The sequence below is a fragment of the Eleginops maclovinus genome, chromosome 23 (genome assembly GCF_036324505.1).
Source record: "Eleginops maclovinus isolate JMC-PN-2008 ecotype Puerto Natales chromosome 23, JC_Emac_rtc_rv5, whole genome shotgun sequence".
Lineage (NCBI taxonomy): Eukaryota > Metazoa > Chordata > Actinopteri > Perciformes > Eleginopidae > Eleginops > Eleginops maclovinus.
Window position 1 is genome coordinate 12,533,502 of NC_086371.1, and position 26,205 is coordinate 12,559,706.

General features: G+C 41.1%; 1 protein-coding gene across 1 annotated transcript in view; it reads right to left on the reverse strand.

Annotated features, from left to right (window-relative positions):
* Positions 1 to 25,642, reverse strand: part of ahnak (AHNAK nucleoprotein) — a 31,236-nt gene extending 5,594 nt beyond the window's left edge. Inside the window, 5 exon segments of the mRNA XM_063876049.1 lie at positions 2 to 14,493; positions 14,622 to 14,848; positions 14,951 to 15,107; positions 18,519 to 18,582; positions 25,404 to 25,642. Coding sequence (XP_063732119.1) covers positions 2 to 14,493; positions 14,622 to 14,848; positions 14,951 to 15,107 — 14,876 coding nt within the window. The 5' untranslated portion in view covers positions 18,519 to 18,582; positions 25,404 to 25,642.
* Between the last annotated feature and the right edge of the window lie 563 nt (positions 25,643 to 26,205).

Genomic DNA, 26,205 nt, shown 5'->3' on the forward strand with positions numbered 1-26,205 from the left:
CATCTTCGGAGTTTTTATTTTACCCTCGATTTTTGGACAGGACACATCCAAATCTCCCTTTATGTTTGGCCCTTTAATGTCAACATCAGGTATTTTAACATCAATGTTTGCTTCAGGAAGGTTCATGTCAACTTCTGGGCCTTCAAATTTGGGACCTTTAATGTTCCATGATGGCATTTTGATGTTAGGCATTTTAAAGCCACTCTTGTGCCCTTCAATATCCACTTCTGGAGCTTGGATTTCAAATTCAGGTTTTTGTATGTCTCCTTTGACTTTGGGACCTTTCAGGTTAAAATCTACATCTGGCATGGAAAGATTTGGCCCTGAAATGTTTGGCATTTTGAATTTGTGACCTTTGATTTTACCACTTGGACTTTCAATGTCAAAATCTGGTCCTTTAACATCCAAGTGAGGGGCATTGACATCAATATCAGCTTTTGGGAGGCTGACATCAACTTCTGGTCCTTCAACATTTGGACCTTTCAACCCAAAGCCTGGCATTTTAAATTTAGGCATTTTAAATCCTCCTTTAACGCCATCAAAGTCAAAATCTGGTCCTTCTATATCCATCTTGGGAGATTTTATTTTACCCTCGATCTTTGGACATGACACATCCAAATCTCCCTTTATGTTTGGCCCTTTAATGTCAACACCAGGTGTTTTAACATCAATGTTTGCTTCAGGAAGGTTCATGTCAACTTCTGGACCTTCAAATTTGGGACCTTTGATGTTCCATGATGGCATTTTGATGTTAGGCATTTTAAAGCCACTCTTTTGCCCTTCAATATCAAATTCTGGAGCTTGGATTTCAAATTCAGGTTTTTGTATGTCTCCTTTGACTTTGGGACCTTTCAGGTTAAAATCTGGCATGGAAAGATTTGGCCCTGAAATGCTTGGTAATTTGAATGTTGGTCCTTTGAATTTACCACTCGGACTTTCAATGTCAAAATCTGGTCCTGTAACATCCAAGTGAGGGGCATTGACATCAATATCAGCTTTTGGGAGGCTGACATCCACTTCTGGTCCTTCAACATTTGGACCTTTCAGCCCAAAGCCTGGCATTTTAAATTTAGGCATTTTAAATCCTCCTTTGATGCCATCAAAGTCAACATCTGGTCCTTCAATGTCCATCTTGGGAGTTTTTATTTTACCCTCGATCTTTGGACATGACACATCCAAATCTCCCTTTATGTTTGGCCCTTTAATGTCAACATCAGGTGTTTTAACGGCAATGTTTGCTTCAGGAAGGTTCATGTCAACTTCTGGACCTTCAAATTTGGGACCTTTGATGTTCCACGATGGCATTTTGATGTTGGGCATTTTAAAGCCACTCTTCGGCCCTTCAATATCAACTTCTGGACCTTCAATTTCAACTTCAGATCTTTGTATCTCTCCTTTCACTTTGGGGCCTCTCAGGTTAAAATCAATGTCTGGCATTGAGATGTTCGGCCCTGAGAGGCTCGGCATTTTGAATGTTGGTCCTTTGATTTTACCACCTGGGCCTTCAATGTCCAAATCTGGTCCTTTAATATCCAAGTGAGGGGCATTAACATCAATATCAGCTTTTGGGAGGCTGACATCAACTTCTGGTCCTTCAACATTTGGACCTTTGAACCCAAAGCCTGGCATTTTAAATTTAGGCATTTTAAATCCTCCTTTGACGCCATCTAAGTCAACATCTGGTCCTTCAATATCAACCGCTGGACCTTCAATTTCAACTTCAGGTTTTTGTATGTCTCCTTTGACTTTGGGACCTTTCAGTTTAAAATCTACATTTGGCATGGAGATGTTTGGCCCTGAAAGGCTTGGCATTTTGAATGTTGGTCCTTTGATTTTACCACCTGGACCTTCAATGTCAAAATCTGGTCCTTTAATATCCAAGTGGGGGGCATTGACATCAATATCAGCTTTTGGGAGGCTGACATCCACTTCTGGTCCTTCAACATTTGGACCTTTGAACCCAAAGCCTGGCATTTTAAATTTAGGCATTTTAATTCCTCCTTTAACGCCATCCATGTCAACATCTGGTCCTTCTATATCCATCTTGGGAGCTTTTATGTTCCCTTTAATCCTTGGAACTGACAAATCCAAATCGCCCTTTATGTTTGGAGCTTTGATGCCAACTTCAGGTGTTTTGATGTCTCCTTTTATCTTTGGTATTGACATGTCCACATCGCCTTTGAGTTTGGGGCCTCTCAGGTTAAAATCAACGTCTGGCATGGAGATGTTCGGTCCTGAAAGGCTTGGCATTTTGAATGTTGGTCCTTTGATTTTACCACCTGGACCTTCAATGTCAAAATCTGGTCCTTTAATATCCAAGTGGGGGGCATTGACATCAATATCAGCTTTTGGGAGGCTGACATCCACTTCTGGTCCTTCAACATTTGGACCTTTGAACCCAAAGCCTGGCATTTTAAATTTAGGCATTTTAAATCCTCCTTTGACGCCATCTAAGTCAAGATCTGGTCCTTCAATATCAACCGCTGGAGCTTTGATGTCAACTTCAGGTGTTTTTATGTCTCCTTTGACTTTGGGACCTTTCAGTTTAAAATCTACATTTGGCATGGAGATGTTTGGCCCTGAGAGGCTTGGCATTTTGAATGTTGGTCCTTTGATTTTACCACCTGGACCTTCAATGTCCAAATCTGGTCCTGTAATGTCCAAGTGAGGGGCATTGACATCAATATGAGCTTTTGGGAGGCTGACATCCACTTCTGGTCCTTCAACATTTGGACCTTTCAACCCAAAGCCTGGCATTTTAAATTTAGGCATTTTAAATCCTCCTTTGGCTCCATCTAAATCAAGATCTGGTCCTTCAATATCAACCGCTGGAGCTTTGATGTCAATTTCAGGTGTTTTTATGTCTCCCTTGACTTTGGGACCTTTCAGTTTAAAATCTACATCTGGCATGGAGATGTTTGGCCCTGAGAGGCTTGGCATTTTGAATGTTGGTCCTTTGATTTTACCACCTGGACCTTCAATGTCAAAATCTGGTCCTGTAATGTCCAAGTGAGGGGCATTGACATCAATATCAGCTTTTGGGAGGCTGACATCCACTTCTGGTCCTTCAACATTTGGACCTTTCAACCCAAAGCCTGGCATTTTAAATTTAGGCATTTTAAATCCTCCTTTGGCTCCATCTAAGTCAAGATCTGGTCCTTCAATATCAACCGCTGGAGCTTTGATGTCAACTTCAGGTGTTTTTATGTCTCCTTTGACTTTGGGACCTTTCAGTTTAAAATCTACATCTGGCATGGAGATGTTTGGCCCTGAGAGGCTTGGCATTTTGAATGTTGGTCCTTTGATTTTACCACCTGGACCTTCAATGTCCAAATCTGGTCCTTTAATGTCCAAGTGAGGGGCATTGACATCAATATCAGCTTTTGGGAGGCTGACATCCACTTCTGGTCCTTCAACATTTGGACCTTTGAACCCAAAGCCTGGCATTTTAAATTTAGGCATTTTAAATCCTCCTTTGGCTCCATCTAAGTCAAGATCTGGTCCTTCAATATCAACCGCTGGAGCTTTGATGTCAACTTCAGGTGTTTTTATGTCTCCTTTGACTTTGGGACCTTTCAGTTTAAAATCTACATCTGGCATGGAGATGTTTGGCCCTGAGAGGCTTGGCATTTTGAATGTTGGTCCTTTGATTTTACCACCTGGACCTTCAATGTCCAAATCTGGTCCTGTAATGTCCAAGTGAGGGGCATTGACATCAATATCAGCTTTTGGGAGGCTGACATCCACTTCTGGTCCTTCAACATTTGGACCTTTCAACCCAAAGCCTGGCATTTTAAATTTAGGCATTTTAAATCCTCCTTTGGCTCCATCTAAGTCGAGATCTGGTCCTTCAATATCAACCGCTGGAGCTTTGATGTCAATTTCAGGTGTTTTTATGTCTCCTTTGACTTTGGGACCTTTCAGTTTAAAATCTACATCTGGCATGGAGATGTTTGGCCCTGAGAGGCTTGGCATTTTGAATGTTGGTCCTTTGATTTTACCACCTGGACCTTCAATGTCAAAATCTGGTCCTTTAATGTCCAAGTGAGGGGCATTGACATCAATATCAGCTTTTGGGAGGCTGACATCCAATTCTGGTCCTTCAACATTTGGACCTTTCAACCCAAAGCCTGGCATTTTAAATTTCGGCATTTTAAATCCTCCTTTGGCTCCATCTAAGTCAAGATCTGGTCCTTCAATATCAACCGCTGGAGCTTCGATGTCAACTTCAGGTGTTTTTATGTCTCCTTTGACTTTGGGACCTTTCAGTTTAAAATCTACATTTGGCATGGAGATGTTTGGCCCTGAGAGGCTTGGCATTTTGAATGTTGGTCCTTTGAATTTACCACCTGAACCTTCAATGTCCAAATCTGGTCCTGTAATGTCCAAGTGAGGGGCGTTGACGTCAATATCAGCTTTTGGGAGGCTCACATCCACTTCTGGTCCTTCAACATTTGGACCTTTCAACCCAAAGCCTGGCATTTTAAATTTAGGCATTTTAAATCCTCCTTTGGCTCCATCTAAGTCAAGATCTGGACCTTCAATATCAACCGCTGGAGCTTTGATGTCAACTTCAGGTGTTTTTATGTCTCCTTTGACTTTGGGACCTTTCAGTTTAAAATCTACGTCTGGCATGGAGATGTTTGGCCCTGAGAGGCTTGGCATTTTGAATGTTGGTCCTTTGATTTTACCACCTGAACCTTCAATGTCCAAATCTGGTCCTGTAATGTCCAAGTGAGGGGCATTGACATCAATATCAGCTTTTGGGAGGCTGACATCCACTTCTGGTCCTTCAACATTTGGACCTTTGAACCCAAAGCCTGGCATTTTAAATTTAGGCATTTTAAATCCTCCTTTGGCTCCATCTAAATCAAGATCTGGTCCTTCAATGTCAACCGCTGGAGCTTTGATGTCAACTTCAGGTGTTTTTATGTCTCCCTTGACTTTGGGACCTTTCAGTTTAAAATCTACATCTGGCATGGAGATGTTTGGCCCTGAGAGGCTTGGCATTTTGAATGTTGGTCCTTTGATTTTACCACCTGGACCTTCAATGTCCAAATCTGGTCCTGTAATGTCCAAGTGAGGGGCATTGACATCAATATCAGCTTTTGGGAGGCTGACATCCACTTCTGGTCCTTCAACATTTGGACCTTTCAACCCAAAGCCTGGCATTTTAAATTTAGGCATTTTAAATCCTCCTTTGGCTCCATCTAAATCAAGATCTGGTCCTTCAATATCAACCGCTGGAGCTTTGATGTCAACTTCAGGTGTTTTTATGTCTCCTTTGACTTTGGGACCTTTCAGTTTGAAATCTACATCTGGCATGGAGAGGTTTGGCCCTGAGAGGCTTGGCATTTTGAATGTTGGTCCTTTGATTTTACCACCTGAACCTTCAATGTCCAAATCTGGTCCTGTAATGTCCAAGTGAGGGGCATTGACATCGATATCAGCTTTTGGGAGGCGGACATCCACTTCTGGTCCTTCAACATTTGGACCTTTCAACCCAAAGCCTGGCATTTTAAATTTAGGCATTTTAAATCCTCCTTTAACGCCATCCATGTCAACATCTGGACCTTCTATATCCATCTTGGGAGTTTTTATGCTGCCCTCAATCTTTGGACATGACACATCCAAATCTCCCTTTATGTTTGGCCCTTTGATTCCAACTTCAGGTGCTTTAACATCAATGTTCCCTGCAGGAAGGTTGATGTCAAATTGTGGACCTTCAAATTTAGGGCTTTTGACGTTCAATGATGGCATTTTGATGTTAGGCATTTTAAAGCCAATCTTTTGCCCTTCAACATCAACCGCTGGAGCTTTGATGTCAACTTCAGGTGTTTTTATGTCTCCTTTGACTTTGGGACCTTTCCGGTTAAAATCTACATCTGGCATGGAGAGATTTGGCCCTGAGAGGCTTGGCAATTTGAATGTTGGTCCTTTGATTTTGCCACTTGCACTTTCAATTTCAAAATCTGGTCCTCTGATATCCAAATCAGGTGCTTTCACATCAATGTTCGCTTTGGGAAGGTTAATATTAATGTCTGGTCCCTCCACTTTTGGACCTTTCAAGCCAAATGATGGCATTTTGATTTTCGGCATTTCAAAGCCACCTTTTGGCCCTTCAACATCAACCACTGGCCCTGTAACGTCAAACTCAGGTGTTTTTATGTCTCCTTTCATCTTTGGTACTGATAGGTCCAAATTGCCTTTGATTTTGGGACCTTTCAGATCCAAATCAACATTAGGCATATCCATGTTTGTCCCTGCGATCGTTGGCATTTTCAGTTTGGGTCTCTTCATTTTAATATCCAGTCCTTCAGTTTCAACATCTGGAGTTGTTATATCAATGCCAGATTTGGGAAGATTAATATCAACCTCAGGCATTTCACTTTTTGGGCCTTTGAAACCAAATTTTGGCATCTTGAATTTGGATCCTTTGGTTTTCGGACTAGTCAATCCAAGGTTAGGATCAAAACCTTCATAGCTACCAGATTTCCCTTTAATGCTGATATCCCCTTTTACCATTTCAACGTTGGTTTCCGGGGTCTTTATCTTTGAGCCCTTAAATCCAAACTTTGGCATTTTAAATTTACTTTTCTTTGCGCCAATCTCTGGCACGTCAATTGTAGCATCCGGTCCCTCAAGTTCAACACCTGGACATTTGATGTCAACTTCAGGTGTTTTTATGTCCCCTTTTATCTTTGGCATTGACATGTCCACATCGCCTTTGAGTTTGGGGCCTTTCAGGTTAAAATCTACATCTGGCATGGAGATGCTCGGTCCTGAAATGTTTGGCATTTTGAATGTTGGTCCTTTAAATTTACCTCCTGGACTTCTAACGTCCAAATCTGGTCCTGTTATAGCCAAGTCAGGGGCATTTACATCAAAATCAGCTTTTGGGAGGCTGACATCCACTTCTGGTCCTTCAACATTTGGACCTTTCAACCCAAAGGCTGGCAATTTAAATTTAGGCATTTTAATACCTCCTTTGATGCCATCAAAGTCAACATCTGGTCCTTCAATGTCCAACTTGGGTGTTTTTATTTTACCCTCGATCTTTGGCACTGATACATCCAAATCTCCCTTTATGCTTGGTCCTTCAATGTCAACATCAGGTGTTTTAACATCAATGTTCGCTGCAGGAAGTTTCACGTCAACTTGTGGACCTTCACATTTGGGAGCTTTGATGTTCAATGATGGCATTTTAAAGCCACTCTTTTGCCCTTCAATATTTACCTCTGGCACTTTGATGTCAACTTTAGGTGTTTTGATGTCTCCTTTTATCTTTGGCATTGACATGTCCACATTGCCTTTGACTTTGGGGCCTCTCAGGTTAAAATCAACGTCTGGCATTGAGATGTTCGGCCCTGAAAGGCTTGGCATTTTGAATGTGTGACCTTTCATTTTACCACCTGGACCTTCAATGTCAAAATCTGGTCCTTTAATATCCAAGTCGGGGGCATTAACATCAATATCAGCTTTTGGGAGGCGGACATCCACTTCTGGTCCTTCAACATTTGGACCTTTCAACCCAAAGCCTGGCATTTTAAATTTAGGCATTTTAATTCCTCCTTTAACGCCATCAAAGTCAACATCTGGTCCTTCGATATCCATCTTGGGAGCTTTTATGTTCCCTTTAATCTTTGGAACTGACAAATCCAAATCGCCCTTTATGTTTGGAGCTTTGATATCAACTTCAGGTGTTTTGATGTCTCCCTTGAGTTTGGGACCTTTCAGTTTAAAATCTACATCTGGCATGGAGATGTTCGGCCCTGAGAGGCTTGGCATTTTGAATGTTGGTCCTTTGATTTTACCACCTGGACCTTCAATGTCCAAATCTGGTCCTGTAATGTCCAAGTGAGGGGCATTGACATCAATATCAGCTTTTGGGAGGCTGACATCCACTTCTGGTCCTTCAACATTTGGACCTTTGAACCCAAAGCCTGGCATTTTAAATTTAGGCATTTTAATTCCTCCTTTAACGCCATCAAAATCAACATCTGGTCCTTCTATATCCATCTTGGGAGCTTTTATGTTCCCTTTAATCTTTGGAACTGACAAATCCACATCACCTTTTATGTTTGGAGCTTTGATGTCAACTTCAGGTGTTTTTATGTCTCCCTTGACTTTGGGACCTTTCAGTTTAAAATCTACATCTGGCATGGAAATGTTTGGCCCTGAGAGGCTTGGCATTTTGAATGTTGGTCCTTTGATTTTACCACCTGGACCTTCAATGTCCAAATCTGGTCCTGTAATGTCCAAGTGAGGGGCATTGACATCGATATCAGCTTTTGGGAGGCTGACATCCACTTCTGGTCCTTCAACATTTGGACCTTTCAACCCAAAGCCTGGCATTTTAAATTTAGGCATTTTAAATCCTCCTTTGACGCCATCCATGTCAACATCTGGTCCTTCTATATCCATCTTGGGAGTTTTTATGCTACCCTCAATCTTTGGACATGACACATCCAAATCTCCCTTTATGTTTGGCCCTTTGATTCCAACTTCAGGTGTTTTTATGTCTCCCTTGACTTTGGGACCTTTCAGTTTAAAATCTACATCTGGCATGGAAATGTTTGGCCCTGAGAGGCTTGGCATTTTGAATGTTGGTCCTTTGATTTTACCACCTGGACCTTCAATGTCCAAATCTGGTCCTGTAATGTCCAAGTGAGGGGCATTGACATCGATATCAGCTTTTGGGAGGCTGACATCCACTTCTGGTCCTTCAACATTTGGACCTTTCAACCCAAAGCCTGGCATTTTAAATTTAGGCATTTTAAATCCTCCTTTGACGCCATCCATGTCAACATCTGGTCCTTCTATATCCATCTTGGGAGTTTTTATGCTACCCTCAATCTTTGGACATGACACATCCAAATCTCCCTTTATGTTTGGCCCTTTGATTCCAACTTCAGGTGCTTTAAAATCAATGTTCCCTGCAGGAAGGTTCATGTCAACATCTGTACCTTCAAATTTGGGGCCTTTGATATTTAGTGATGGCATTTTGATGTTAGGCATTTTAAAGCCACTCTTTTGCCCTTCAACATCAACCGCTGGAGCTTTGATGTCAACTTCAGGTGTTTTTATGTCTCCCTTGACTTTGGGACCTTTCAGTTTAAAATCTACATCTGGCATGGAGATGTTCGGCCCTGAGAGGCTTGGCAATTTGAATGTTGGTCCTTTGATTTTGCCACCTGGACCTTCAACGTCCAAATCTGGTCCTGTAATGTCCAAGTGAGGTGCATTGACATCAATATCAGCTTTTGGGAGGCTGACATCCACTTCTGGTCCTTCAACATTTGGACCTTTGAACCCAAAGCCTGGCATTTTAAATTTAGGCATTTTAATTCCTCCTTTAACGCCATCAAAATCAACATCTGGTCCCTCTATATCCATCTTGGGAGCTTTGATGTTCCCTTTAATCTTTGGAACTGACAAATCCACATCGCCTTTTATATTTGGAGCTTTGATGTCAACTTCAGGTGTTTTTATGTCTCCCTTGACTTTGGGACCTTTCAGTTTAAAATCTACATCTGGCATGGAGATGTTCGGCCCTGAGAGGCTTGGCATTTTGAATGTTGGTCCTTTGATTTTACCACCTGGACCTTCAATGTCCAAATCTGGTCCTGTAATGTCCAAGTGAGGGGCATTGACATCAATATCAGCTTTTGGGAGGCTGACATCCACTTCTGGTCCTTCAACATTTGGACCTTTCAACCCAAAGCCTGGCATTTTAAATTTAGGCATTTTAAATCCTCCTTTAACGCCATCCAAGTCAACATCTGGTCCTTCTATATCCATCTTGGGAGTTTTTATGCTGCCCTCAATCTTTGGACATGACACATCCAAATCTCCCTTTATGTTTGGCCCTTTGATTCCAACTTCAGGTGCTTTAACATCAATGTTCCCTGCAGGAAGGTTCATGTCAACATCTGTACCTTCAAATTTGGGGCCTTTGATATTTAATGATGGCATTTTGATGTTAGGAATTTTAAAGCCACTCTTTTGCCCTTCAACATCAACCGCTGGAGCTTTGATGTCAACTTCAGGTGTTTTTATGTCTCCCTTGACTTTGGGACCTTTCAGTTTAAAATCTACATCTGGCATGGAGATGTTCGGCCCTGAGAGGCTTGGCATTTTGAATGTTGGTCCTTTGATTTTACCACCGGGACCTTCAATGTCCAAATCTGGTCCTGTAATGTCCAAGTGAGGGGCATTGACATCGATATCAGCTTTTGGGAGGCTGACATCCACTTCTGGTCCTTCAACATTTGGACCTTTCAACCCAAAGCCTGGCATTTTAAATTTAGGCATTTTAAATCCTCCTTTGACTCCATCCATGTCAACATCTGGTCCTTCTATATCCATCTTGGGAGTTTTTATGCTACCCTCAATCTTTGGACATGACACATCCAAATCACCCTTTATGTTTGGCCCTTTGATTCCAACTTCAGGTGCTTTAACATCAATGTTCCCTGCAGGAAGGTTCATGTCAACATCTGTACCTTCAAATTTGGGGCCTTTGATATTTAGTGATGGCATTTTGATGTTAGGCATTTTAAAGCCACTCTTTTGCCCTTCAACATCAACCGCTGGAGCTTTGATGTCAACTTCAGGTGTTGTTATGTCTCCTTTGACTTTGGGACCTTTCAGTTTAAAATCTACATCTGACATGGAGATGTTCGGCCCTGAGAGGCTTGGCATTTTGAATGTTGGTCCTTTGATTTTACCATCTGGACCTTCAATGTCAAAATCTGGTCCTTTAATGTCCAAGTGAGGGGCATTGACCTTAATATCAGCTTTTGGGAGGCTGACATCCACTTCTGGTCCTTCAACATTTGGACCTTTCAACCCAAAGCCTGGCATTTTAAATTTAGGCATTTTAAATCCTCCTTTAACGCCATCCATATCAACATCTGGTCCTTCTATATCCAACTTGGGAGTTGTTATGCTACCCTCAATCTTTGGACATGACACATCCAAATCTCCCTTTATGTTTGGCCCTTTGATTCCAGATTCAGGTGCTTTGACATCAATGTTCCCTTTAGGAAGGTTCATGTCAACTTCTGGACCTTCAAGTTTGGGGCCTTTGATGTTTAATGATGGCATTTTGATGTTAGGCATTTTAAAGCCACTCTTTTGCCCTTCAACATCAACTGCTGGAGCTTTGATTTCAACTTCAGGTGTTTTTATGTCTCCTTTGACTTTGGGACCTTTCCGATTAAAATCTACATCTGGCATGGAGAGATTTGGCCCTGAAATGTTTGGCAATTTGAATGTTGGTCCTTTGATTTTGCCACTTGCACTTTCATTTTCAAAATCTGGTCCTCTGATATCCAAATCAGGTGCTTTCACATCAATATCAGCTTTTCGGAGGCTGACATCCACTTCTGGTCCTTCAACATTTGGAGCTTTTACACCAAAGGACGGTATTTTGAATTTAGGCATTTTAATTCCTCCTTTAACGGCATCAATGTCCACATCTGGTCCTTCAATATCAACCTTTGGACCTTTGACTTTGACTTCCGTTATTGAAATGTCACTTTGGACCTTTGAAGATGACAAATCCACATCAGCTTTGACTTTCGGACCTTTCAGGTGTAAATCCACATCTGGCTTGGACAGTTTTGTTCCAGAAATGCTTGGCAGGTTGAATCTTGTTCCTTTTATTTTTGCATCAGGACCTTCAACATTGACATCTGGCCCTTTGAGGTCAACTTCAGGTCCTTTAAGGTCAATATCAGCTTTGGAAAGGTTAATATTTACATCTGCACCCTCCACTTTTGGGCCTTTCGAGACAAATGATGGCATTTTGATTTTCGGCATTTTAAATCCTCCTTTGTGGCCATCAATGTCAACATCTATTCCTTCAATATCAACCTGTGGACCTTTAATGTCAACTCCAGGTGCTTTCAAATCAATGTTAGCTTTTGGAAAGTTGGCATCAATGTCTGGACCCTCCACATTTGGACCTTTGAACCCAAATGATGGCTTTTTGAGTTTTGGTACGTCAAATCCAGGTTTTTGCCCTTCAATATTAACCTCTGGAACTTTGATGTTAACTTCAGGTGTTTTTATGTCTCCTGATATCTTTGGCATTGACATGTCCACATCTCCTTTGATTTTTGGGCCTTGCAGGTTAATATCAAAACTGGCTCCTTCAACCTTTGAAGATGACGACAGTTTTGCTCCAGAAATGCTGGGCAGGTTGAATTTGGTTCCTTTTATTTTTGCATCAGGACCTTCAACCTCAACTTCTGGACCTTGGAGGTCAACTTCAGGTGCTTTGACATCAATATCAGCTTTGGGGAGGTTAATGTTACAGTCTGGGCCCTCCACTTTTGAACCTTTCAAGCCAAATGATGGTATTTTGATTTTCGGCATTTTAAACCCTCCTTTGTGGCCATCAAAGTCAACATGTATTCCTTCAGTATCAAGATGTGGACCTTTAATGTCAACTTCTGGTGCTTTCAGATCAATGTTGGCTTTAGGAATATTAACATCAACGTCTCGACCCTCCACTTTTGGACCTTTCAGGCCAAATGATGTCATTTTGGTTTTTGGCATTTCGAATCCACCCTTAGGCCCTCCGATATCAACTTTTGGACCTTTGATGTCAACTCCAGATGCTTTCAAATCAATGTTACCTTTAGGAAGGTTAACTTTAACCTCTGGAACTTTGATGTTAACTTGAGGTGTTTTTATGTCTCCTGATATCTTTGGCACTGACACGTCCACATCCCCTTTGACTTTGGGAGCTTTCAGGTGTAAATCTACATCTGGCTTGGACAGTTTTGCTCCAGAAATGCTGGACTGGTTGAATGTGGTTCCTTTCATTTTTGCATCAGGACCTTCAACATTGACATCTGGCCCTTTGAAGTCAATTGCAGGTGCTTTCACATCAATATCAGCTTTGGGAAGGTTAATATTAATGGCTGGATCCCCCACTTTTGGACCTTTCAAGCCAAATGATGGCATTGTAATATTTGGCATTTTAAATCCTCCTTTGTGGCCATCAATGTCCACACCTACTCCTTCAGTATCAAGATGTGGACCTTTAATGTCAACTTCAGGTGCTTTCAAATCAATGTTAGCTTTAGGAATGTTAACATCAAGGTCTGGACCCTCCACTTTTGGACCTTTGAGGCCAAATGATGTCATTTTGGTTTTTGGCATTTCAAATCCACCCTTTGGTCCTTCAATATCAACCTGTGGACCTTTAATGTCAACTCCAGTTTGTATGTTTCCTGTTTTCTTTGTCACTGACACGGCCACATCCCCTTTGATTTTGGGGCTTTCCAGTTCCTGGCTTTTCCTGCCAATGGATGGCATTGTACATTTTGACTGGTTAAATCCACCTTGAGGTCTAATGTTAATGTTTATGTTGTCTGCCCTTATTTCTCCCTCAGTCTTTGGCACTTTAACATTAATATTCCCCTCTACATTAGAACCCCTTAGGTTTACATCTTTATCTGATCCAGACATGGATGGAATTTTAACCTTTGTGCTTGGCATTTCAACATCAAGCTCACCTTTCAACTTTGAACCTCTAAGGTCGACATCCACCCCTCCCATTGAAATCTTTCCTGGCCCTGATGAAAATCCAGAGGAAACATTGTCTTTTTTTATTACTGATCCTCCTATCCTGCCATCACTCAATTCATTATCAATCGATATGGAACCTCCTTCAGGTCTGACATTCGAATTGTCAATGCTGCCTGATGCCTTTGCCTGTGAGTAACTGATTTCAGATACCTTTAACTTTTTCCTCTCACCTAAACTCGAGTCAACACTTCCCTCCTGTGTTTTAGCCATGGATGATGTCAAAACCTTCATGCTTTTTCCTGGTGAAGACAGACTAGTTGACCCTCCATTCTCATCAGTTGAGGTTACATCTCCACCTCCAAACCCTCCTATTGTCACATGCTTACTGGTGTGTGCGCTGTCTCTTACTGTCATGCTTGTTCCTAACACCTCAATGCTTCCATCAGCTTGCTCTCCACTCCTACTTGAAATCTCATAGCCTCCCTGGCTCCCTGATGCTCCAAAGTTAGGCCCTTTAAATCTGAAACCTTCTACCTCTCCTGAAGTTGTTTTGGTCTGAACTCCCCCAGTACCCCAGCGTGTCTCTATAGAGCCAACTTGTGGCCCAGTGTAAGAGACATTGCTTGAGTCAAAAACGTTCCCTTCTGCTCCCACATTACCTTCAGGGCTTCCATGTGAGATTCTGATACGAGAAGAGCCATCACCAGATTCTTGCCTTGGCCCCTTGAACTCTGGGCTTGAATGTTCAAGTTGCTCACTTATGCCACCCGGCATATCCACAGTGTAGGTAGTGATGCGGCGGGTGATGGTAGTTATTGTGCTTCCATCGCTGCTTGTGCTGCTATGCCGCTCTGTGCGAACATCTACACCTTCTGCAAGGTCTTCAGACTTCAACCTGGGTTTAATCTTTTTTGTGTATATTCTTTTGTAGTCTTCATCCTCCCCACCCTGTTGATATAAAAGACAGGATATTATATAATATGGAAATGTTAACATAATATGTATTGATTTCAGTAGCTTCCCAATAAAAAATCTGTGTCATTTAAATAAAATTATTTAAAAATGAAATAATTTACAAGGATGATGTCTGGACTGGAACCTCCAAACCGGGTCTTTCCTTCCCATGTCAGGGTGCCGATTGGTGAACGACATGGTGTGCTCAAGGGCGAGCAGTAAGGGGATTTGTCTCCTTTGTTTTGCAGCTTCAGTCCAACTTTGTGACGGTTCAATGTCTTTAGTAGTTCAGCTGTTTCTTCTGAGCTCATGTTATCAAAGTAGATTGTGGCACCGACAATCTGGTCACCTATGGATTTTGTATAGATGGCAGGAAAAATGTCTGTTAAGAACACTAAAAACGTGTAAGTGAGGTTAATCTTAATTCACACAAAAAAGAAGAATTTCCTACCTTCATATACTTTTCCAGAACGTGCTGCAGGTGACTCTCCTTTAACCTCCCCGACAAAGATCTCTCCGACACTTGTCTGTTGAATTGTGAAGCCAGTTTTGTCTGGACCCTCCCAATCTGGAAAGAGCACCTCTCTGGTTTCCTCCTCTTCAGCCATCTGTTAACATAACCATAAAATAAGGGATTTGAGAAAAAACAAACAATGTACTTGGCAAGAAAGGTATACAGGATAAGCTATACAAATACAAAGGATTTATTGTGACTTAAACTTTGTAAAATACCTTGATTTGCTTTCCTCTACTTAGCCTAAGCCCTGGTGTGGTGAAAACTCAATCTTGGTTTTCCTGCATAGACAGAAAGGACAATAATAATAATTAATTTTAAGGTAATGACAAAGAATGCATGACTTTATGTTCGCTTTATTCCAGACAAAATCCACAATCCAGCTTAATCCTGTATTTAAAGTTTATGGAGTTTTTTTTGTCTTGTATGACCCAATGGTGAACACTAGATGGTGGTAAAGCTCTTTCAGACCCTTTTGAAACCATGAGTCCTTTTCCTCCTGGCTGCTTTGAGATTTGGAAATTTGGTTTGACACACCCTGCCTTAAGAAAAGCAGCCCAATATTGCACCTAACCTCCAGCTCCAATGTCAATAAAGTGAACAATAATACTTAAGCTGCCTTGGTTTATGAAAACACACACAAAGACTCACAAAGGCACAGTAACTCATAAAGCAGCATGTTAGGACACGCTATTTCTTCAACACAGTGGGCCTAGTCCAATTCTAAAACAATTTTAATTTGTATATGCTCACACATTCAATGGAAATCAGTCTTCTTACTCTGCTTATCAATGACAGCTATGTTTCAGTTTTAATCTAGGTTGACCATAGATGTGTCTCAATAACTACCACAACAAAGTTATTAGTTTTCAAGGTGTACTCAGCAATGCAACATATTTGGACATATAATATTTCCTATTTGGTTTGTTCAATTAAGTTAAATTCATCCTATTTAGAAAGGAAACAATAATGTAATAATTCAAGCTGATTTAAAGGCATGCTTTGCTTTATTATAACTGACTATTTTTATGTGGGCTATAGTAAACACATATGCAGCCATTTCAAGGATATTAAGGTTTGTTTAAATCATACTCAGACCGGCCTATTCAAAAATGTTGACCAGTTCTACCCACTCTGCTCTTGGAACAGACAAACCATTGTTTGATTATAACCAAACTCTTCTCAACCCACACCTTCAATTACACAAAGCTGTCTAAGCCATGTGTTTCTATCTAGCTTGCAATGGTTGGCATGTTTTCATATTGCAGTCATTTGGCAAACACTATTATGCAAAGTGGTTTACATTGATCCCACAGATCATGTATTCTTGTTTTAAAAAATGTGCCTTTTAAAACAAATGTGGAAATGTTTTCCATGTTGTTTTGCATTACAGTAAACCAGCTGATCAAAACAGTATACTGTAGGACACAAATCCCCTTTCCTATTCCCTGAAGTTGCAATTGAGTTGTGTAAGATAACAACGTGTTGGGAACAATAGAATAAAACAAACAGGAGTGGTCCTGTGTGGTTTTAAATACTTACAAATCCATGTAATGCTTTGAAGTAATATTCACCCTGCTCTCTAAAATAGCCTTTTGCACACTCTCAAGACTGAATGAGGGTAGCCAAGGCCACTGAGAGGGATAACACCCGAGATAGGTATGGTGTTTGTGCCAAGCATGACACCAACCACTCACAGGCGTCCATAACTTGATCTTCTTCCTCCTCTTTCTCTCTCATTGTCACTGTGTCTTGACTGAAGCCAGTAACATGAAACTGTCAAGACCTCAAGACTTAAAGTATCTGTAAAATGATATGCATCCAACATAGCTGAAATGTGTGAGTATGGAAGGGACAAACAAGGTTTGCCGTGCCAAAGACCCAGCTTTACCCAATTAACTCATGCAGATTGAATTCCACAACTGACACTGCCAGTTATAGTTTCTCAACCAGGCCCAAGAGTATTTGGACTGATTTTAACCAATGCTGCACATTTTTACACATCCACCTCCTCTTTTCCTCCATTTAATGAAAACAGACAAGAATATCTGACAAACTTTTCTCATGAGCTTGTTTTCCTCTATTTTTTTCTGAGTTTTTGAAATAACAGGAAACTATTCAGCTTCAGTTTGAGAGGGGGCAAATAATATTAGCAGCATGATTATGTTTTTTTGAAAAGTAAAATCTCAGAAAGGGAAGTGAACGGCAACATTAATGTGTTCACAAAAAATAGCGAGGGGGAGAAAGCTATTTTCTGATTCAACAGGGAAAATTCCAGGACACAGTTCTCTTATTTAACAATCGCCCTGAGGCTTGTATGATCGAGAATTAACTATTCGAGCTGCCCTTGTTCTCACAGCTTTGACATATTTCTGGCAGCTAGTTGCAGGGAGGGGCTGGGCAATCGCAGCAATATAGGAGGGAAGGAGATAGAGAGGAAATGGAAAAAAAAAAATGAAAGTGAGCAAGATAGTAAGTAAGGGAAAGGAATAGTTGTGAAACTGCTCTGTGGAATGTTAGCAAATGAGTTAAAAGTAAGAAGCGGGAGAAAATTGCCAACAGGGAATGAAAACACAGCGTTATCACGTAACTGCCATTTTCAACAGCTGTGCAGAGGGCATCCTTAACATTAACACTTCACTTTCTGCCATCCTTACATAACATATTGTAAGGACCCTAATATAGTATATGCTATTTTGGAAATAAAGCGGAGAGGAACAATTAACTTGACAAAGATCATAGAAATAGATATGAATTTTGAATTGTGTAAACAGTTGCTAAATAAGTAAGCCTCTGTTCTTGTGATCATAAAACAGGAAGGCACTCTGTGACTCATGAGCATGAACCAGTCCTATATTCTTAACCTTTTATTTTACTGACATGCCTGATGTCTTTAAATTTGATTATTGATTTCATCAAAAGCATATTTCAGGATCGAACAAAATGATAATTTTGCCATGAAGCATTAAAGGGAACCAACAGAAATAGATGAACATGTTTATCCATCAAATTGTATTATAGCCTGGAACGTGGGTTGAGCAAGGGGGGATGTGAGGACAGCCAATCAGGCAATAGTTTCTATTAACTAGAGTGCACCCACAGAACTTTCCTGGGTATGTCTCTCTCACCGCATGTCACTGGCCTACATTTGGTTTAGGTTTGGTATAGCTTCTACTGCTACTGTGGGATGCATGGCAGGCTTTTGACAGAGTTTGTTTCATAAGAAAGGGAAAGGGGTTCAAGCAGAACAGGTGTTGGAGGGGCGAGGAAAGCGGGCTTCAAAGAGGAGGCACATGGAGCAGAAGAAGGCAAGTGTCAGGTTTCCGTAAGGCAGGCCTTTCACAGCTGAATGGCAGTGCTGTGATATTCCAGGTTCAAAGGAGGCTTTGCAACAAACATTCCAACAGAGGTTTTGGCCATGTAATACAACGCTGTTCTAAGGTGACACTGACTAGATAGGCTTGGATTGGAGTGAAGGGTGATAAGAAATGTATGCTCCTCTCACCTTGGATTGCTCAAGCAAGGCCAAGGCCTACAGTCAGATGCTGTGGTTCTTGTTCTCTTGGCTTCTGTAGACAGAAAAAGAAAAACCGAATTGGCATTTAAATAATATGATTAAACAGGGCTTAAATGAAAAGAACGAGATCTTTTACTGTTATCATCCAAAACAAGCCTCCTCTGATTCCAACATGCTGCTCTCTTACGCAACAACACATTACATTTCAGACGCATGTTTGACAGATAACGAAACCTATTCCTCACAAGTCACTGTTGCTTTAAGAGGTGCAAACCAACTTATTTTATACTGTCTATTGTCCCAACAGGACACACAAAACCCCATGTACTATGGTTGCATTAGGGATTTTACTCTAGGCATTTTTGTTCACATGCTCAATAACCATAACCATTCAGAGCCTTCACATGCTTCAATAATTAACCAACAGTAGTAGCGGTATTGACCCTGGAAAGCAATTATGGGAAAGACTCCCTTTAAGTAAATAAATCAAGCTCCGTGTTTTGGTGTGGCCCTCAACTCTGCAAATGAGAAGATATATACACACCAACACATTCTCTATCAAGGATACAGTTCAGGCTATTGCAATTTCATATTGAAAGTTAAAAAGATGCAAATCCAGTCCAATGTATAAGGAAATGTAAGATGCTTGTGAACTTCCCCACTATTACCAATGTAGAAATAGAGCAGAAATTATAAGTCATATCAGTGAATATAGTGATGTAAAAATACCTTCATCCCACCTGCTTATTGTAAAACAAAGCCAGTCTGTCTGTCTGCATGAAAACAGAACCAGACTTGATGTGTATATGACAGGCATCAACCAGTAGGAACATGTCCCTCTGAACAAATATATCTGAAGACACAGGCACTCCAAGCCCATCATCATACCTCCTAGCCCCACTTGTTCCATAAGCTAATTTGCTGATTACTTTGTGAAAACTATGCCAAATATCTGTGAAACCCTGAAACAAATACCTATGCCAAATGCTAAATGCAATAGAGAGAAAGTGAGTAAGCTCATTAAGCAAAGCTATTGAGATTGGTGCAAAGCTTGTAAATGCTTTAAAGTTAACCCTTAGACTGCTTTGTTTTCTATGTTTCTCCTTTACCGAAATATATGGGACATAACTTTGATAAATGCCTGCTTGTGCATGTGTGTCATTATGTTTGTATAGGGAGACATGCGCCACAGCAGCTGTGTACACTCTCTAACCCATGCTCCTGTTACAGAGACGTATTTATCAGACAGCCAAGGCTTAGTCTTCCAGGTAAAGAGCTGACTTAATTACACAGTAGACTTTTGTCAAGTATCAGTCTAAAGGTAATGTTAGATAGAATCCACATGGATAAGTGGTGCCCAAAACAAAATTAGATAAAGGGTATGTAAGATCTCTGACTAAATTAGATGCTTTTAACTATTTGTGGTGAGATTTGTTGATGAATGAGATTTGCAATGACTTTCAGACATTATGCTCAAAAGAGGTTTCCCCAACATCTGTTCTCAATACCCTGGTAAGGCTACACACAAAAACACATGCAGTCAAACAGGCAATTATCATGTCAGGAGTCAGTAAAAGAGGGTGGTCACCAACAGTGGCGAAAGTAAAAAGTTGAAATACCAATCGACAGTCCATAAGGCAGATCACGTCGCTTTGCCTCTGTGCTTTGCTTGCAGAGGGAGCAGCACAGTGCACAGCCCCACCCAGGCCTCCAGTCACACACATTCCTTGATAGAGCCGTCAGGCCAGATGGAAGGGAGCCCAACCTCTCCCCTCAGTGACTAACTCCAAAGAAATGTCCTCTTTCTCTCTGACTCTAGCCTCATTCTATGCTGCCCACCCGGCTCCCCCCCCCCTGCATTCAAGCCCAAAACTCAAGGTTCTGCTCAAATAAACAAGAACACCACATCCAGTCAGATATGCATATTAAAAGTCACCCTAAGAATATATTATCTTTAAATAGTGCTGAGAAGCATCTGGTTTGGCTGTACGGATCCAATTTTCATTATCTATGTCACCATCATAATCGTCATTGTCATCATTTGTGTTGGCTTTAACTGGTGCATCAAGTGGATGCAACAACAGCATCTACTCATCACTGTTGTCCATTTAGGCTTCACCCCATTCATGGCTTGTTGCTTCTACCCTGCCTTGAGTGCACATTCCTGTACTGTTTGATGGTCATAGTTTGTGTTTAAGTAGGTCAGATAACTGATCAAAGTGGCCTTAGTCAATCCCTCAGGTTGATAACCAAATCCAATCAATTTGTTGAAAAGAAATCCGGAGCAGTGTGACAAAGATTAAAGCTCAAATGTAAGTGAATCAAACACAGTTGTGTTGGTGAGGGATACAATTTGATTACAAACAAATGAAAAGGCCTCAGTGCAGAGAGGGAAGGAGAGGGACGAGCGGTGGCCAAATCAGTTGTGCAGAACTTACACAAACAGAGCCAGAGTAGGCCTCTAGCTGAGCTTCACCCTAAACATTGCAGACAGGACATGCATGCGTGACACATATGAAAGGAATGCACATCAAAATAAATAGTTATTTTCTTTACTTCATAGTCCACATAGCCTTAAACCAAACCACAAGTCCTGCATAAGACCAAAGCATACCCAGTGACGCCAACTTGTCCTGTCGCTGATTAAACAATTTTGACTTTGGCAGGAGTTGTGCACAAAATGGAAAAACAGAAGAAAACTCTTAAAATTCTCTTCTTCTGCTTTAACGAGATCACAATGTGAACCAAAGGTTGCGTTTTCCAAAAAAGTAAAAGAAGCATTCTACACCCTACAGTATGAGACTGTTAGTAAAAGATTAATGATGGATAATTATTTTCACACCCTAAGACATCCAAGGAGGTATATTCTAATAGCTTTACATGTGATTTTTGGGAAACCTCGAATGCATCATAAACCACGGCAAGCCTCTACATCCCACTGAGACGTTGTATTTAATCTTGAGCTATAAAAAAGAAGAAAACAGTAGCATTTTGGCTTTAGCTGAAGTTCTGAAATGACTAGTGATGCCTGCAAGGGGAAATACCTAGTTAAACCCTAGAGATAAAGAGGAGAGTGACGTTTAAACAGTCACATAAATAGCAGATCACATGACGTTTGCAGAATCCATAATAACCTTACATACGCTTTGCCATATAACTGCCCAACTTCAACTGAATTTTCTTCCACAGCTGCTGTTTGATCAAGAACAAATGCAGGTCCATTCATGGAGTAGGAGGCAAGAAAGTTAAGAGGAGTGCTACATGGCAACCTAGCAGCAGAATGTATAGACTTAAGACTTCCTTGTCTGAGGAGCTTGATTCATAAGCACAGTATTAGGATATGTATTCATTCTTAGCATTTCAAGCAGATATATAAAACCTAAACAAAGCCGTATGCATTTATACATTTATATTCCATGCCTTGTTGACCTGTCATTTTGTCTGCCTCTAGTGTGTCATTACTTGTGCAAGGCAATATAAAAGTGTTTAATGGGCTGTAAGTCAGACAATTAGTGAAGGTCAGGTCAACTGTGCATTAAGGCAATCTTTATGTAAAATGGATTGTTTTTGGATGGAGTCGAATAGCAGACGTCTGCCAGAGCAGTGACGAAAGTTATCAGATAATCGAAAAATGATTCACACCCTTTCTAAATCCCATGATTGCAGAAGCCAACAGCAAACAGCTACAATACACAAGTCTGAATTGCATGCGTGTGCATGGGTGTGACTTACAGAGGTATAATGTGGGACTTGGGATGACTCATCATACTTCTCAAATCACTATTTCCCAACAACAAGGCAAGCTAAACTAATGATATGTGCTCCACAGAGTAAACTCAGGACATGCTGAAAAATTCCAGACTTGCATTGGATGGATGAGAAGGGTGTGGCAGTTCGGTGGATTGCCTAGAAAGTTTTTCTCAAATCACACACTACAGTTAGCTGTTTTTTTGCAGCTCCCTCCCTAGAACAGTTGCAAATTTGCTATTGTTTTATTCGACCAATCCCTTGGGTGTGACTTCAGGGAGTCTATTGGAACTGCAGGATATCCGAAAGCCAAGCTTTGCTTCTAATTGAATACCAAGTGTGAACAAAAATCTACAGTTTGATTGCAATCACCCTCCCTTTTTTATTATATTCACAATACCTACTACCATTTTTTGCCTCTCCTTGTTGTCCCTACTTTCAAACAGTCACTCAAAAAAACTGTCAGGAAATGGCAGAGGAAGTGTGCTAGAGACCAGTTTCTTTCCGTTTCACACTGGCACGCCTGAGTAACACAACTCCTCTGCTTGTACTGCCGTTCAAAAGTGCAATAATTTATCACACTTCTGTGAAAAATTTCTTTACACAATCAAGCTAAGACTCCAAACAGTCATGAGGCATGTCCTTTTCTTCGGGCTGGTTAAGATGCTGTTTGTCACATGAGTGGCAAGTGCTACAAAATCCCCCTGACTGGCACTGTGCACAGCCGACGTTGGCTTTCATACCTGAGCAATAAAGCATCTTCAAAATGTTCACAGCAAGGTTATTTTAATTCCAATATTCTTACAGTGCATGAAGTGACAACATAATGTAGCCTTTGTATTGCTGCATTCATAGACAGTGCTGTATTTAGACAAACAGTATCCGCTCCAGGCCAAGATGAGGCCCTCTTAACCGACAGGCATTTTAGCTGCAGGCAGTCAGGAAACAGTTCTGGGCTTTATGTCTATTTTGTTATGTTTGTGAAAGTGTCTGGCAGCACAACTCTACACCTAAAACAAACCAAGTAAAACAGGATTTTTGAAATTGCTAAAATATAATTTAGGTTCTTAAATGACACAACAACCTTTACCCCTGGGTCACCATTTGTCTCAAGCAGGCTGTCACAATCAATCACTTTGACAGGTGCTATTTGAAAAATGAGGAATATTTACAACTGCAAGGCGCTCAACATGAGTTCAGTGTGAATTGTGGAAAGGGCTGTCCAGAGCAGTGCAAAAAACAGCTCTTACTAACACTGACATGTTTTTTGGGTGTGGCAGGACAGAGAAATGGAGGACAGGCCACTTTGACTTTCAGGAAAGATTAAACAAAGGATTACATCTGGTCTGCTTTTTGCTCAACCTTATTCCCAACTTAAAGAAATTCATCATGCGAAACACAGGCCAGGCTGTAGGCCTATGTGCTGATTACAGTTTGAATGACACCTGGAAAGATGTATTGTATCTTTAAATATGTACGCAAGTTAGGCAGAACTTTTTGGGCTGATTAAATGCGTGTCTTTCTTTCTCCACAAGTGCGAAGTCTAAGCTCCCCCCTCTTTGCCTCAAACCTGGTTTCAATTAGCTTGTCTTTCCAAACCACTACATTCCATTACTCCCCTCCTCGCCCACCACCCCGCCCATCCCCCTTCACTTACTCACTCCCTGACTCTCTTTCCCCCTCTTCCTCCCTCGTTCTCTTCTGTCCCCCCTTCTTCCTTCCCTCCACACCCTGGCCGGGTGCCCAGGTTAAGAGACCCAAGGTAAAATAAAGACAGAGAAATCTCTCTCTGTTCAGAAATGTTTAAAAGGGTAGTCATAATAAACAAACATGCCTCAGTACAAAGCAGCAGTTACAGTTTCCAACTTTCTCTTACGTAACACTTGCTGGAGAAGAGATACGCCAAACACTGAACCTTCAGACACATTCCACAAAAGCATGGAAAGGCCCATATATGACTATGTTTTCACTGTTCCATTAAACTGATAAAAATACAGCCTGGACGACACAGTGAATAGGCAGAGAAAAAGTTATGATCAGTACTTTTAACTTAGCTGGAGCCCCCTGGATACACTATGAAGGACCTTGAATGTGTTTAAAGGGACACACTGCGACAACCGTCTGCAGGATGTACAGGGTTTTTTTTCCTCTTTTTTTGTTGCCTATGAAGGGTGTGCCTCTGTGAGGAGACAGCAGAGACAGAAGGGAGGGAGGGAAAAAAGGTGGGGGTGGAGGGAGGTGAAAGAGAGGAATCCACACCCAAGCTTGTTGCTGCAGGCTTGAAGAATACAGAATTACCTACGTTTTAAACAGCACAGCCTCATAAAAGGGCGTTGGACAGATAAGACAAACACCTGAACGATAACATAAGCGCAGACAACAACACTCTTTTATCTTTATACTGCTTTCTGAACGTTTCATTTAGTTGTTGAAAGATTCCAGTGCTGAATAAAAAATGTATTACCCCAAACACTAGAGATTATGAGTATTCAAAGGACAAATATGCTGCACAACATTCAAATAACTACACAAAAGGGATTTTTGGTTGCTCTTATTTCTTAACTCAAATCATATGAAGATACGCCCTATATTCTTCCAAAAAATAGTGGGCTCAGCACTCATAAGCACCAGGGATAACCTTTGTGTGCAGTTAAAAGAAAAGGAAAGTGCGCAACTCAAGACAAGCGCTCTGCATTCATGTGGTGGCTGAGGGTACACACCCACTTCTCCTGTCTTTCACTGTTTTAAACCAGTATTAAAACGTATGATGATAATCAGAAAAGACACGGGGACATGGCACCCTTACAAAAAAAAAGTAATAATTCACGTTTTCTCCTTTAGGGAAACCTCCCTTTAGGAAAATTGATAGCACACCGCATAAGATAAACACGCATAATAACATAGAACAAAGTCACTGTGACCTTACAACTGATACACAGACTGACTGCATGTGCCTATTGAGAAATAACAGGAATGTTGGATTTTGAAACTTAGTTTTTGAAACTTCTACCGAGTCATTTTAGGTCATTTTCAACAACATTACATTTGAAACAGAGCATAGCCAGCAACAAAGTTCACAAACACCCTTAAGAAAACTTAAATCTGAGAAAGAAGAAGTGCATTTACCTGTGCGCAGTCTTTGCGCCCAAGAAGCCTCACACCAACTTGAGCATCCTTGAAAACTTGTCCTGTTCCCTTCTCACAAGAAAAGCACTTCTTCCAGTCACAGCTCTGCAGTCTGTAAGGATTCAGTCTTTTCCTATTTCTCGATCAACCAAGTTTCCAGGGCGTTTTCTCTCCCGTCTCTCCTCTCTCCTCTGCTCTGAGTTGATTTGAACTTTTTTTTGTGTGTGGCTTCTCTTCTGAACAAAGTGGTCAGAGCGAGCTGGGTAGGGCTCCTGGTGTTGGGAAGGAGGGGAATGCATGGGAGGGGACCAGTGCAAGGGAGTGGTTCTCGGCAGCCAGGGGACCACCCACTGCTTCGAACTGGGCTCAGATGACATGTAACAGAAAAAGTAACTTTTACTTTAGAAAAGAAATGGAAATAAGTACATAAGTTGTAATATTCAACAACCTTTTACCATCAGTCAGTGCTTTTGAAAATTATTTTATTAAAAGTTTATAATATCAACTCAAGCAAACTAGCTGTGTAGAGGACACATAGTTTGAGTCATATTATATACTATTATATACCGTACATGGCTTTGGATATGTTGTACCTTACCTTTGCAGCCAATCATTATAAAAACAAACAAACAGCAAGATACATTTAACAGTTTTAAGCTAATGCAAGGCATGTGACGCACTTTGCCAAATTGTACACCCATGCACAAGAGGCAGCCCTGCACAAATGCTTACACAACGATGAGAGCAGCCGTCAAATTGAAGACTGTATCCTTTCTGTTAACTTCTTGCATTCTATAATATA